Source organism: Punica granatum, chromosome 2, assembly GCF_007655135.1.
Source record: "Punica granatum isolate Tunisia-2019 chromosome 2, ASM765513v2, whole genome shotgun sequence".
Taxonomy (NCBI): Eukaryota; Viridiplantae; Streptophyta; class Magnoliopsida; order Myrtales; family Lythraceae; genus Punica; species Punica granatum.
In genome coordinates, this window is record NC_045128.1 from 11,186,665 (window position 1) to 11,201,138 (window position 14,474).

The 14,474-nt window shown below is 40.2% G+C and overlaps 1 protein-coding gene and 2 pseudogenes across 2 annotated transcripts; 1 reads left to right on the plus strand and 2 right to left on the minus strand.

The window, feature by feature from the left end:
- The first annotated feature begins 1,117 nt into the window (after positions 1–1,117).
- On the plus strand, positions 1,118–8,477 carry LOC116198164 (annotated as a pseudogene).
- A 359-nt stretch (positions 8,478–8,836) lies between these two features.
- LOC116198162 lies at positions 8,837–10,436 on the minus strand (annotated as a pseudogene).
- Positions 10,437–10,564: 128 nt separating this feature from the next.
- Positions 10,565–12,546, minus strand: LOC116198163 (putative F-box/LRR-repeat protein At3g18150). Of its 2 annotated transcripts, none has more exons than XM_031528513.1 (3): positions 11,515–12,546; positions 11,216–11,392; positions 10,565–11,027 (listed from the first exon to the last, which is right to left on the minus strand). In XM_031528513.1, exons 1-3 carry the CDS (start codon positions 12,376–12,378, stop codon positions 10,779–10,781), a joined length of 1,290 nt encoding a protein of 429 aa, XP_031384373.1. In that variant the 5' UTR covers positions 12,379–12,546; the 3' UTR covers positions 10,565–10,778. The 2 variants fall into 2 exon arrangements, with proteins under 2 accessions (XP_031384373.1, XP_031384375.1); XM_031528515.1 differs by having other exon boundaries at positions 11,216–11,389; positions 11,515–12,540.
- Positions 12,547–14,474: the final 1,928 nt, after the last annotated feature.

A 14,474-nucleotide genomic window follows, 5' to 3' on the forward strand; every position in this document is an offset into this window, starting at 1 on the left:
AACGTTATTTTATGCGGTAAAAAAGGCTAAATTTATCGTATTGCATGGTGAAAATTTACCAAAAGAAAAGGAAATCCTAGGAGGAGGGGTGGTCGGCTGATGTGGCCCCCATTGAGGCCACCATCCCAACAATCAAGTCTGTTAGCAATTCTATTAGGCTACCCCGATTGGTGGGTGGTTGGGATTCTCTCAATTCAGGTCATGGGGGCCTCGATAGGATATCCCCTTACCCTCCTCTAAATCGAGGTCACGGGCGAACCTGATTGATTGGGCAGTGGCTGCAATCGAGGTCCTAGCCGCCGACTGCTAATCCTCTTAGTGTTTACTTTCTTTTTTGGCAAATTTCACCGTATACCATGATAATTTGGTTGTTTTCACCACTAGCAAATATCGTCACACGAGTGAAATGGGAGTAGCATAAATAGTGAAACGTAAGTACGAGAGCCTCCAAACATTGCTCCTTGTCAGCTTTCCATGCACTCATTGACCATGTGCTGTGTTGTGAATATTTTACAAAATATCATACTAGCAGTAAAATTGCCACAATATTTGATATGCGGTAAAAAATTTAAAACATATGTTTAAAATATGTATTGTACGGTGAAATATGCCAAAAGGAACTCAGATTTATAGTATTTGTTTGTTCGGGGTAACTAAATATTAGGGACAAAAATATTTTCCCCTAAAGTAATACAATTAATATGAGAATAATATTAATAGGTGCTTCAAAGATAATAAAGGTATGAATTTATTATATGTGTTTAGAAAACGTAGTTAATGTTTAGTTAAGGATAGGCGGAGGAAAGGATAATAAGGGTGACAAAATAATTAAAATCATATAAATCCCAACTCATACTAACATTGGCCATACTAAATTTGAATCCCATTATTCATAGCATTAATTAGCAAATAATTAATTAACTCCTAGAATGATAATCTACCCAAATAAAATGAAATGAGATATACAATCGAAAATAAGATAATCATGAAGTTCTCACAAATATAGCTTTTTTTATCCATCTTACATCTAATTCTCCCATTTTATTCTCTTCAGGCCTCAAGGGGCATTCCTTCGAGCACCTTGTGTCAGATGCATGGGGGTTCTTTCCGTTCCCTGACTTATTTGAGGCCCTCAACGGGAAAAAAAAAAAATTATTTGAGGTGCCAAAACGAGTGAGTGACAGGTGCCATCTCCAATCCCCATGATTGGTTGTTCCACTATTCAGTGAGAACTTCATGATTTATCCTAGCATAATTAAATTTTGGTGATAATCTACACGGATGATGATAAATGAGTAGGAATTATCAAATGACAATTAGCCAGGGTGACAGCCCCGCCAGTTCACCCATGCTAGCGGAGCCCCCACTGAAGCTCGGAATACGTAGGAAGGCAAAGAAGTCCGACAAGGACAAGTTGATGGATGTAGTTGACTTGATTGCTGAGAGCTTCCATTCACAGAACAAATCGATGGCCACGTCAAAGCGGAGCAAGACCATCAACAGTTCACAGAAGGCCGATCTTCCTGCTGTCGAGGAATGCCTAGCTGTGCTCGATGAGATGAAGATGGCGAGGGAGGTGACCCAATGGCAGTGGGTTGCGGGCTTCAGAGCTTTCGACGTTCCGTACAATCGGAGGGGGTCAGTGGTGATGCCAGAAGACGTGAGACGTTACTTGACTATGTTCTGATATCTCTATTTCTTTAACAATTTCCCGTCTGCTTTGCAATTACCAATTACTTGATAAATGTCTACTGGTCTATTGTTTGAACTTTTGCTACAATCCACACCAAATTTCACACATTTTCCAATATTGCATCGAGCGATAGATGGTACTTTTATGGCAGCAGCACCACCGTAAGAGTGTATCCACACAAAATGTGATGATTGTTTGTTCGCGTGATATGATGTTCTCTTGTGTGAAGATCGGTGGGCAGGGATCCGGCCATGATGCCGGAATCATGATGGAGATAGTAGTCAAACTGAAATTTTTACTACCCCCACCTGGTAGGTATGGTATTCCACATGTTAGATTAATATGCAAAACTCTCACGTATTGTCTAATGGCTACGCATCTTTCAATTCAATTGCAGGAAAATACTACGTCATCGATGTCGGATACCCAATACGAGGGGTTTTTTGGAACTCTACAAGGGAGAGAACTATCATCCAAGTCATTTTCATGGACGTCGTTAGTTCTCGGAAGGAACCGTTCGAGCGGCACCCGTCGGTTTGGAGCGTCATTGAACGATGTTTTAGTGTCCAGAAGAATGGAATTGCCATATTACGACTGATGCCCAATTTCTCGATCTATAAGCAAGCGGACATTGTGTTATCGTGTTTTGTCCTTCACAATTTAATCAAAATAAAGATCATTTCGATCCTTTGTTTGAAGAGTATAGGAATGACCGCTATGACATAGAAGACGAATTGTCTCAAAAAATATAAGTAGTGGAAGTGGACTTTAATACTGCTGAGATGGACCGACAACGCAAACACATATCGGTAGAACGGTGGCGTAATTGGGACGGCAGTGACTAATTGGAACGTAGTAATGGAACGCATCATCGGCGGCAAGTATAAGCTCGGCCGGAAGATCGGCAGCGGGTCCTTCGGCGAAATCTATCTCGGTACATGTCTTAATTCGGCTGTACCACCTCCTTACCTTTCCATTGATAGTTCTGGATTGGATTGGATTGAATTGAATTGGAAATGAGCTGAATTTGATCTCTTTCAATCTTGGTGCTTTGCAGCTACGCATGTGGAGACTCCCGAGATCGTCGCGGTGAAGATTGTGAGTTTCTCGATTTGCCTGTACAGTTCAGCATTTGATCAAAGTGAAAGTCTGAGAGTTCCGAAGAAAAAAGAGCTGACATTGCTCCGCGAGCTAAGTAATCAGCTTTATTGTTGTCTCTGTTGGCAGGAGAATAGCAAGACGAAGCACCCGCAATTGCTTTACGAGGCCAAATTATACGGGATCCTTCAAGGAGGGAGTACGTGTCAAATCGATACCGATGATTAAGAATTTTTATATACACTACGAGTTTACACTTCTTCTGCGAGTTGTTTATCTAACATTCACGTTGTTTCTGTCATCTTTTAGGCGGTATCCCCTGCATAAAATGGTCCAGTATGGAGGATTTGTTTGTTTATTGCGGCAGAAAGTTTTCGTTGAAGACGGTTTTAATGCTGGCCGATCAAATGGCAAGTGCAATTTAATCCGCCTATGGGACAGAACATTTTCGACTTAGATTAATGGAGAAATTCTCCTGCTGCATCTGTGGTCTCCTTACTCTATTCCTTTTTTTTTGCTTATTTGTAATTTTGTAGATTACGAGGATAGAGTATGTGCACTCTAAGGGATATCTGCACAGAGACATTAAACCTGATAATTTCCTTATGGGCTCGGGTGCCAAAGCAAATCAGGTGACAACACTGATATCTTTTACTTAATAGTAGTTGTTTGATTCATTTTCAAGTTGCCCTAAATCTTCTGCTTGCATTTACTCCCCAGGTTTACATCATTGATTTCGGGCTTACGAAAAGATATCGTGATTCCACCACCAACCGTCATATCCCGTACAGGTCTTAGTTCTTTTCTCCATATATACATATGCATCTATAATTTAATCTTTCTTTAGTTTTTAGTGTGCAAATCAATTGCCCATGATTTATTGAGGTTCACAGCCATCCAATTATTGGCATTTTGAAGAGAGAGAGGGGGGGGCATGGGATTAAAAAAAGGTCGACAGAAAGATATTTGTTTTTAGGGTTTTTTTCTCTCAAGATCATGTGAGTAAGTTATTTTGTTTGCAGGGGGAGAAAAAAAACTCAACTGGTACAGCGCGCTATGCTAGTTGCAACACTCATCTCGGAACAGGTGAATAGATCACTTCCATCAATACCTTCTGACATTATGTTCTCTGTCCTGCAACAGCATTCATTTGCTCTTTTTCAAATTTTCAGAACAAAGTCGTCGGGATGATCTGGAATCACTTGGCTATGTGCTTCTCTATTTTCTCAGAGGAAGGTATATGTTGCAAGAGCCCTTTCTTTTGGTGGAATTTTGCTATAGCAGATGGTTGTGTAAATATCTCCAAGGACCTTATAGTGTGGCATCTTTGACATGATCCGTGGGGTTAATAATTGTATTTTCTTTTTATTGTAAATTTCCAAAATGTTTGTTTTCCCCTTGTAGCCTTCCATGGCAGGGACTAAAAGCTGCCACAAAGAAGCAAAAGTATGAAAAAATTTGTGAGAAGAAGTTAGCAACCCCCATTGAGGTACCTATCTGGATTATGTAGATCAACAAATGACGTAGTCTAAACTGCTATGTTAAACTTTGACGCATCCTATTTGCCTTTGTAGTTTCTCTGCAGATCCCATTCTAAGGAGTTCGCATCATATTTCCATTACTGCCACTCTTTAAAATTTGAGCAGCGACCAGATTATGGATTCTTGAGGTGACTTTTTCGCGAGTTGTTTGCTCGTGAAGGTTACTTTCTGCCTTTTTCTTCTTATAATGTTGTGTGCATTGCCATTACTGTAGCTAGCTCGGTTCCTATGAAATTGATACTTAACTGCAATTTAATATTTGGGTCAATTAGGGATTTTCTTTATGTTTGCACATGACAGGGAAAGCGTGACGCTCATTATTTTGTTAGCATAAATTGGAAAATGAGTAATTAAAATTGTAATCTACTTAAGAACAGGCAATGAACAAACAGAAAAAAATAATAAATAATAATAAATAAAATAAAAAATCAGGAGGAAGTCAATAATTAAAAGTTTCTACTTATTCTAAAATTTTATCCGAATCTCTTTTCCAGGGTATGAGTTGGACTATGTTTTCGAGTGGACCGCTCTGAAGTATCAGCAATCTCAGAAGAACAAAGCTCAGCCTCGGATGTCGGTGTGTTGCGTGATTACTTTGCCTCTTGCAAGTTAATTTTTGTTTAATAACTTAAGTTTTAGCGGATTCTTTTTGTGAACTAGTATTTTTCTTCCTAAACTGTATTCCCTTCTTTTTCAAAATGGAAACTTTGGCCTTCTTTTTACGCATACAAATTTTATGTGTAAAAGTTAGTGCTATTGTTATTACTGTTACTATTCTTTTCTGTGCCTTTTTTACGAATATTCTTTTTTATTACTGTTTGTTTTTACTATTAAGATATTTTACTATGTCATTGACCTCTTGTTTCTGTTTTTCTTAATGTGATTATATTGCCATGGTACTGACATGGTCAGAGCTTGCTTCTGCAGCCTCTTCATGTAGGAAGCAGTAGTCATGCAGTACCAACGAATGTGGATGGACCTCAAGGTAGATACTGCTGATGCATCTATTACTTCTTCAATTATCTTTTTGGTGTTGTTTTCCATTGTGAGAAATTGGTGAATTGATCTTTTTTACCATTGCATGTTAAGTCTTATAATTGCATGAATGCTTCCCATTTTAAAGATACATACAAAAAAGAAATCTTACCTTTGGCTTACTCCGGAACTACATGTTGAGTGGTTGTGTCCATCATTTTCAGTTTTCAGTTATCTTGTTTGTTTGTATGTGTTCTTTGGAAAATTCTGGCTCTCAGTATGGTTGCTGATCTAAAAGGTATTCATTTGGGCCTGAACCTTTCAATAGATAGAACTACTTTAGTGCTCACCTAGTCATATTGAGTCCATTCTGAATTATCAATGTTCCATGAGAACAGATACATGCTCAGTGACCAGCCTGAAGCCTTAATCATTCTAGATGATGGTTATTTGGCCAGGCTAAACCTATCCATAATACTGTGGGAAAGAGAAAGTTGATTGCAGCAAGAATTTCTGAAGATTTCTCATTTCTCTCTCATGTCTATCAGTTGTCGGAAATCCAAGTGCCGCTCATTTGAATGATGTCACAGACCGCATCAAATTAAGCAGTACAGCTGGTCCTGGTGTCCTCATGTATTTCAAACCATCTGCTACCAAGAATCGGACTTATCAATATCCTACTGATAAGAATTTGAGTCTCTGCATGAATGAGGGATGAGATTCTCTGTTTTGAGATACTCTAGCACCCAAAGAATTATGGATTAGGTCAGTGTTATAATGACATGGCATTCTTATATTAAATTTGATTCTGAAGGATGGCATTAAACCTGTAGGTCTTCAGCAGTGATAACGTGCAATCCCCTCCTCTTTCGCTTGGCACTGCCGCGAAGAAAACCACCTCTAAACCCCAACTGCCTGCCGAAGTTGCAAGCTCAGGTCATGGACATGGAAGTAGAGTTGGTCCTTCGAGTAGTTGGATCTCCTCTCTTCAGCATATTTCATCAGCCAAGCAGTGAACAGGAGTGGTTAGTGGAAAAGAATCTTCCATGAACTTAATTATCAGAGTTATTATAGCTACTCTTTTTTCTATTTTTTTTTTTCATTGCCATATCCCTTATTGAATGACTTACCTAGTGCAAAGCCTAGCACTATCACAAAAGTGCGTTCTCTGTTTTTTCAATCTCAAAATGTTATTGACGATTCACATGTAATATATGTAGATTGATGCATCAATTCATGAGCAATAGAAATCCACATAACAAGCATTGATTTTTATTTTTATTTTTGAATAGTCACAAAAACTAGCATTGACTTATTGTTGTGTTCCATCTGACAGTTGGGCATTTGGCTCTGAAGATCCTCGAACTGCATCAGCAGAGGCCTCTAGGCTTGAACATGCTCGAGGCAGATGTATTTTGAAGCTTATCTGGATGGCTACTGCTCAGGACTCCGGGGATCATTGAGCTACATGTTGATTGGCAGCATCCCGCCTTTGCATCTGTTGAAGCTGCTAAGTTTATCTGAATTTGATGCATTGCAATTAATTATCCTGTAGAAGCCAGCTGGAAATTTTTTCCTCTGAAGGTGACTATAATCCCATAATGGAATTGCAGACAATATGATAGGTTACTTTCATGTACATAGATGACAAACCAGTTTGCAGCACCAAACTTGTACCTATAGTTTGTGAATTTGTGGATACAATTGTAGGATTCTTTATTTGTTCTACGTTATCATTGCTCCTTGAAGTATTAGTGTATCTTGCATTTTGTATTGATTTCTTAAGATATCTATTTCATAATGATACTCCACTTGACATGTGCAACATTTCTATTGTTTCCAACTTTGGATCAGGTTGACTGGAACGTGCCAAGGGGCTCGTTGTTACCCCTGATGTTTACTTAAGTCACATTCTTCTGTGAAGCAAATGCTGTCAAAGTGGAGCTTCACTGGAGAAATAGCATGGGCACTTAATGCTCGTGTTTGTTCATGAAGCTTCATGTCCAAGTAAGCACAGCTTATGAACTGTGTGGTCAGGCCATTGAAGATTTATTATGTTGACTACTTCAATGGTATGGCTGCAACGGTTCTTTGTCCAGATCTGCTGGGACGATAAAGGTAGTTGTGGAGGGCTCTCATGAACATCTAATACAGTCAGTTCATTATGCAAGCATGGAATACTGTGGAGTTTTTATTCCCTTTCCTTTATTGGCAGGCATCAGTTTTTTATGTGATTTCCTTTCCCCTTTCCCCCTGGCAGAGTGATTTGTTGCTGTTAAGTTATTTCTTTGCAAAAGTTGATAATTTCTGTAGCTGCTTCAAAAATATCACTACGAGGATCTGGAAGTGATAATAACATCTTTTTTTTTTTGGGACATGTGCTCTCCTCCATCTTGAAATTTGTGATGATCTTGTAAAAGCTCATGTTTGGACAAACATTTGATGTAGAATTTCCCTTGCTTGAGGTTTATGATATTTTTCTTTTTGTAGCTTTTGCTGAATAGTTGCTCTGCTTGTGTCCCTTCTCTGTTCTCTCTTATTAGCGAATGCAAGACTGCTCTTTATACTCAAAATATTGCGCTTCATGTGATGTTTCTGCTGCCCTTTATAGATCGATACTTTGTGTTCTGTGCACTCAATAACTAATTTAAGTTATGGATGTCATGGTTGCTTTGCAGGATCTTGTCTTTCCATTGCTTTGTCGATTGGAGATTGTATGTGGAAACTCCTAAAGACAAAAGCAGACCTTGAATGGGATAAAGCCGGGGGACATGGCATTCGCATGGTGCAATATTATGGTATATGGGAAGCATCTATAAGGTACTTTCTTTATGCACCTGAACCTATAGGTAATGCATGCTCATTGCCAACTGAGTAGTTGAACATTATCTTGCTCAATGAAATGCTGGTGGGCCAAGATAGAGAGAGGTCATATGGACCTCATTGGATGCAGAAGGTTTTGCAGGTCGATTTAGGTCTTAATTTCGTGAAACCGTCGATGATCTTAACAAGCTCCTGACTGAGGAGATCCGGATAGATTATTTTGCTATGGGAATTTTTCTTTTTCTTGTTATTCCTCTCATTAAGTGGTAATATATCGGGACAAGGTAAGTCATTTTGTCATAACTGGTTTTATTGAAAGTGAACAAAACATTACTTTATGCAGGACATTGACCTTTAAGAGTTTTGCCCTTACATATACCTTCTTCTTTTTTTTGTCTTGTTATGTTTCGGATATCTCACGAGGATATCTCACAACGACAATCGTTGTAAGTTTAATCTGTCAATACTTGTAAGATTGGCTTTTAGATCCATGACAATCGTTTCTATCCAAAAAAAATAAAAGGTGGATATGCCCCCTCTCGAATAGAAACACCGATTAATTAACTAAATAAAACTTTATTATCACACAACAGAAAAGTTCATGTAATTTTGAGCTTAAACTACTTTTTGTAAGGAAATAGTGGCTTTGTGCACAAAGAGTATACACAGAAAACCTTTCACCAAAAGATAAACCTTAGAATTGGTTCTAATCTCCTCTCTTCCGCTTGTTGCGCTGCTGCCACTGGTACTCCCTTAGGTTCTTGGGGACGCTCTCAAGACTGATGTAGGTGAAGAATCTGATGCTGACTTCCGTGTTCTCGGGGCTGTCCTTTGGGAAAATAGACTCGAACATGTCCTGCATAGTTGGATCATTCAGGCGTTTGCTAAGCAAGCGGATCCCCAGATGCTCCGATAGTTCCGGGAAGATATTTTTGATGAATATACGCGAGGAGGAAGTGGTGTCCTCAGTCAATCGTATGTAGGCAAATACATGCCATGGTAAAGCATCAGTTCCGAGTAAATGGGCAAAGAATTTTGCCACGTTCATCAACTTATTGGTCTCGAGACAATGGACCGTAAGATATTGCTGGATGAAGTACTCGAAATTCTTCTAGATAGACTCTGTTGATCATGCAGAAACGCTTCCCAAGTAGACTGTAGTAGCGGAGGTAAGTCTTCTCTTGACTGCAGCACTCTAAAAGCATCGCACACGGCTCCTTCTCTTGCCCTGGCTCTAGCTTGATTTTCAGCAGCTTATGCCCGGCTTCCTTGAAATCCCGACTTGACATAATAATGAGATAGATCGTACTTCGGAGATTTACTAGATTTGTTCCTGTGTCATCGTTAATTTTCATCTGCTCTTCATTAGATTCCTCATCAACTGACCGTGCATTGGATCCATCTTCCTCCTCAGACTCCTCGCCCAGTATGCTTTTCTTTATTTCCTCATAGCGTTTCTCGTTTTCCAGGAAGTGAGGATTGGGCTTGAAAATATCAAGAGAAATCTCGGGATCAATCGGATCCTCTAGTGATATCTCATGTGTCTACTGGTCTCCTATCTCCACAAGATCCAACTCTGGACGAACAGCCTGGTACCCCTGAAACTTGGCCATATTGCAAACGGGCCTTCGATTGAAAACTGTAGTCTCTTGTCTATTTCGCCTTCATGTAGGATTCCACGAAATCATTCAAATACACAATCAACGCCTCTGGGGGCATCTTGAAGTGTCCCTCTATATTCTGTCATGAATGCAACTGCTACTTCTACATTGTGGTCGGTCGGATTCTCGAGCAGAACTGTTGACAGCTCCAATGCAATGATCTCAAGAGCCACTCGTTGATTTACCAGAGGGCTATGAACTTCACGGCAGCGAGCAATCGAGGCTTGTCATTCCACTTATATGCTCTTTTGAGCTGCAGAACAATCCTTTTCAACAGAAGCGCACCCACCTCAGGAAACTCGGTGTTTACAACAGCAACAAGCGCAGCAAATTCACCGGTGAATCCCAGAGATGCCATCTGAGATTTGATACAAGACCGGCAGAAGAGACCCCTCCCGCGGATTAGATTCTCACCGAAAAGCTCCTGGATGATATTCTTGATATTAGTTGCTGTCACTTTGTTGACGAGACCGTTTATACTCCTGCGGAGGGCATCCCATGCCAATCGCTGATACTCGGTGCTAGTCTTGTCGTCTTGAACCTCTCTCAACATGCGTGCCAACTCGAATGAAGGGGTATAAACTCCTCCACATCTGCCAGCCAAAGTCGAGCGGTGGGAGTCCATGGGATCACTTACTGATCACAACTAATTTACCACAAATCACATCGACATTGCAATACTAATATTGTACCAGAGCATCCTCTGGAGACATCAACACATGGACTCCCTAGCCATATACTGTATTAGCTTTTACCAAGGATCGATTTGACAATATCTGGGTCGCTTTTTAAGCCTTATATATAATATATTAAACATTAGACCAAACAATTCTATCGAATTGCGCGATCTTCCAGTTTACATGGAAACAATGACAAGAAGCAACTATTCACTATCAGCAATCTCCACTACAGCACATTTTCTATTAAGACATCTCAAATAATCAGAAAAGAAGAATATTGATTTGGGCTAAACTACATTCTCAAGTACTAGGGACAAACTCCTGGATAGCTTGAGATTTGCTGAGCCAGTGATTGGACCATTTCCTTTCCCCCATCCCCCAAATCGAAAGCTCTTGTCATTGGTTGCCCTGTCGCAGCATCCGACCACCTGATAACCAAGGTCTTCACATGTTTCTTCAGGTACTTGACAAGGCTCTTGAATATGTACTTCCGGGATCTACAGAGCATGTCACCATCACTGAAAGCGTCGTTCCATTTCCTCTTACCATGACTAAACTGCAGACGGAAGAGGGCACATAGTGATTTAATAAGTAGCAGATCGAAAGTGGATTAAATTAAACAGTGGATTGAGAATAAGCAGATCACTGTAAGGAGGAACACTACAGATCAAGCTGAAGACGAGTAAATGAATTAATTTGGTTGATGCAGGGAATGTGAAAATCTTAGTAAGGAGAGGAAATTACCTTACGATCACAATGATCAACCTGGAGATTTCTAAGTTCCAACTTGTCGAGATGAGGTGACCTAGCTAGCAAGGAAGTGACCCCGTAAAGATCTAACTGGTCAATCCCGGAGTCTATAATTAAGTGCTTACATTTACTTAACTCCGGACAATTGTATCCTGCTCGCGACACCATCTGCTGATTCAACAAAATTTTTGAGCCAAAAAATTATCTAAGTCGCGATATATTTGCACATGCGATCAATCCGATGAAAATCTATATATAGAGAGAGAAAAAAAAACACGTAACAAATTAATTACCTCATTACACCAACCACAGATGTGTAAGGTTGAAACATGCTGCAGCTTGTTGAGAACGTCCTTGAATACATTGGATAAGAAGCAATCCTCCGGGAGGTAGAAATCAAGCTCAGCTTTGACCACGGAAGACACTTTGGTCAGCTTTAACGCCCCATAGTGCCCTCGCAGACGGAGTATGAGTAAGCTCGGAGCAATGATTTCGAGATGAGCATCGCCCTGGTGTGAATCTATCACAAGCTCCCTCAGCCCCTGAGACTCTTCTATTTCGATCCCGTTCAGACCGGTACAGCGTTCCAATTTCGGGAGCTGAAGTACGGGGCTCCCTAAGAAAATTTTAGAGAGTGTGCCCTTGCTCAACAACACATCAGTGAGCGATAATTTCTCGAGACAAGGCCAGTCGAAGCCTGGGCACTTGTATGAGAAGGAGGAATGTGCAATGTGAAGGCCCTCTAGTTCAAAGTGATTGCACATGAAATCGGGCAACATGCAAGTTTGCATCAGATTCAGGCACAGATGCTTGACCTTATTTCTGATAGCAAAGCTGATCCACTTGTCAACCCATCGGTGGAAGAAGTGGGTTGGGAGATTGAGAGAGAATCTCTGCAAGGTCTTACCCCAAGGGCGCTGCTCATCCAACCGCTTCATGAAGTTGCAGAAACTAATGAGAACGATATAATCGGCCTCCTTGGCTACATGGAGATCAAGGATCTCAAGGTTCTCGACGTGGGTCCACCACCTGTGGCGCCATGACCTCGACCAGATGCTGGCTTTCACAACATCGTTCGTGGGCACGAACGAGAAGATGTGGTCGATGAGATAATTGGGCAGTTCACTCATTAGATCATTAGCTCCTTCCCTGACCATCGCCTAATGGTTTGCGATCAGAATGCGGATTGTGGTACCAGCTGATCAGATCCAATAGGGTTTCAGCCTACATACATATGCATGTATATGTAAGTATCATGTCTAATTGCATTCAATTAATCGGATATATATTATATAAGGAATCTCTCGATACATGCATATATATATATATATATGTATATGTATGTATGTATATATATAAGGAAATTTCTTCGATAATGGTAAGGATTTGTTGCCTGTTTAGAATAAGAAGAAATCTCTTAAAATAAGTATTTATGCGTTTTAATTTCCTATTCTGTATTCTTAATTGTTCCGACAGTGTATAATTTCCTTTTTTAAATCTCTTACTTGGGAGTGAGAGATTATCATCCATTAATTCCCAATCATCTTGTTCTAGTAATTTTTGAAGAAACATTGAAATAAGAAGCGAAAGGTTTCATGTACTAATCAATTGCTTCTCCGTATTAATTCAATGGCTCAACCTTCTGTACAAGAATACCGAGAATATATATAATTACCAGCCAAAGGTAGAGGGTGATTTTTTTTTTCCTTTTCTTTCTTTTCGGGTAAATGCAAAAAGTACAGTTTTGATCCACTAGGTTTAGGTTTAAGTTTTTTTTTATAAGAAAAAAAATCTCTCTTCCATTTTCATCATTTATCTTTCTGCCCCTTGGATGCTTTGGAGTAATTTTTTTTTTTTAAGGTCTGAAACTAAATAATGCTGAAACAAGTAACTAGCTAAAACTAGAAGAAGGAACACAGGTGGTATTAAGACTAGTTTGGCCCCTGGTCACAGCAAATTGTTTGATGACAAGGCACTTGAATAAATCAGAGTGATTACGATGATAAGACTATGACCAAAATAAATGTTACTTGAACACACACACACACATATATATATATCAAGGAAAAGCAAGAGCATCTTACATTGCGTTTGCGTTTGGTAACGAAATTAATTTTGATCCAATTTGATTTAGTTTGACTTAAGGAGATAGAAAATAAAAGTAATTGAGAAAAGTATATGAGAAAAGTAATGCGCGCTTTTGGATCGCGCGGCTTGGGAGTGTCCACCTTCCCGTGGGGACGCGTGACGGACACGCGTGAGAGAAGGAGTCGCCACTTATCATTTTACGACCCGAAAGTCGAGGGCAGATAAGTTACCCGGGTCTAGGGGTATGGAACACCTAGTTTGTTGTTAAGGCATTGATCTGTGCGGAACTGGAAAATCCGTGTTTGGGGGTTCATGTTACGTGCGGGCCTATATTTCGCACGCCCTTTCGGTACTCTGGTTTGCTAGGCTTGCATGTTTTATGATTTACCGCATGAATTAAGCTGCACTCGACTGGCACGTTATGATGCCGAAGATTCGGTGAATTAAACGATGTCGGTTGATAAGCCGAGAGAGAAGTAAACTCGTATGTCGGGGAGTTGGTTCACAGTCTTGTGTTACAGTTCATCGAACCATGGAGGTTGAATCCCTGCGTGAACCAAAACCGCGAGATCTTGGATTTACTTGTGTCTGGGCAAGCATTAGACCGATTCGATTAATTCGACTCTCGGACCGTTCGCTCACCGACTGGAATTCTTACAGAACAAATGTAAAAAATAAAAGTCCTTACAATGCTATCGAAAACAATAAATAAAAATTACAAATGGCCGAATTCCAGTCGACTCGCGTTCGGTTATTATTCCGCTCTAACTCACTGTGAGTTTAGGGAAAATACCGAAGAACTGAAATTCAATGTACGCTCTCACTGAACAGGGCGTTGGACCCTGTGATCGATGATTAGGGCGTTGGACCCTGTGATCGATGATTAGGGCGTTGAACCCTAATATTATTCGGCCTAGGGATCAGGCTCGACCCGCATGGCAAACGGGTGCGAAAAGATAACACGCAGCAGGTAAATAACAGACAAGGTGTTTGTTATTATCGAGTGTACGTGTTTTAACAAGTTGTTAATCCGGGGTATTTTGGCATGCAAATCCTACCCTAGACAAACAAGCACGTGCCAATGTTTTAGCATTCGGCTTTGTTTTGAGAACTTGACAAAGAGAGTCAAATCTCATGTGTGTGGATTGCTTTTATAGTTGTTCTG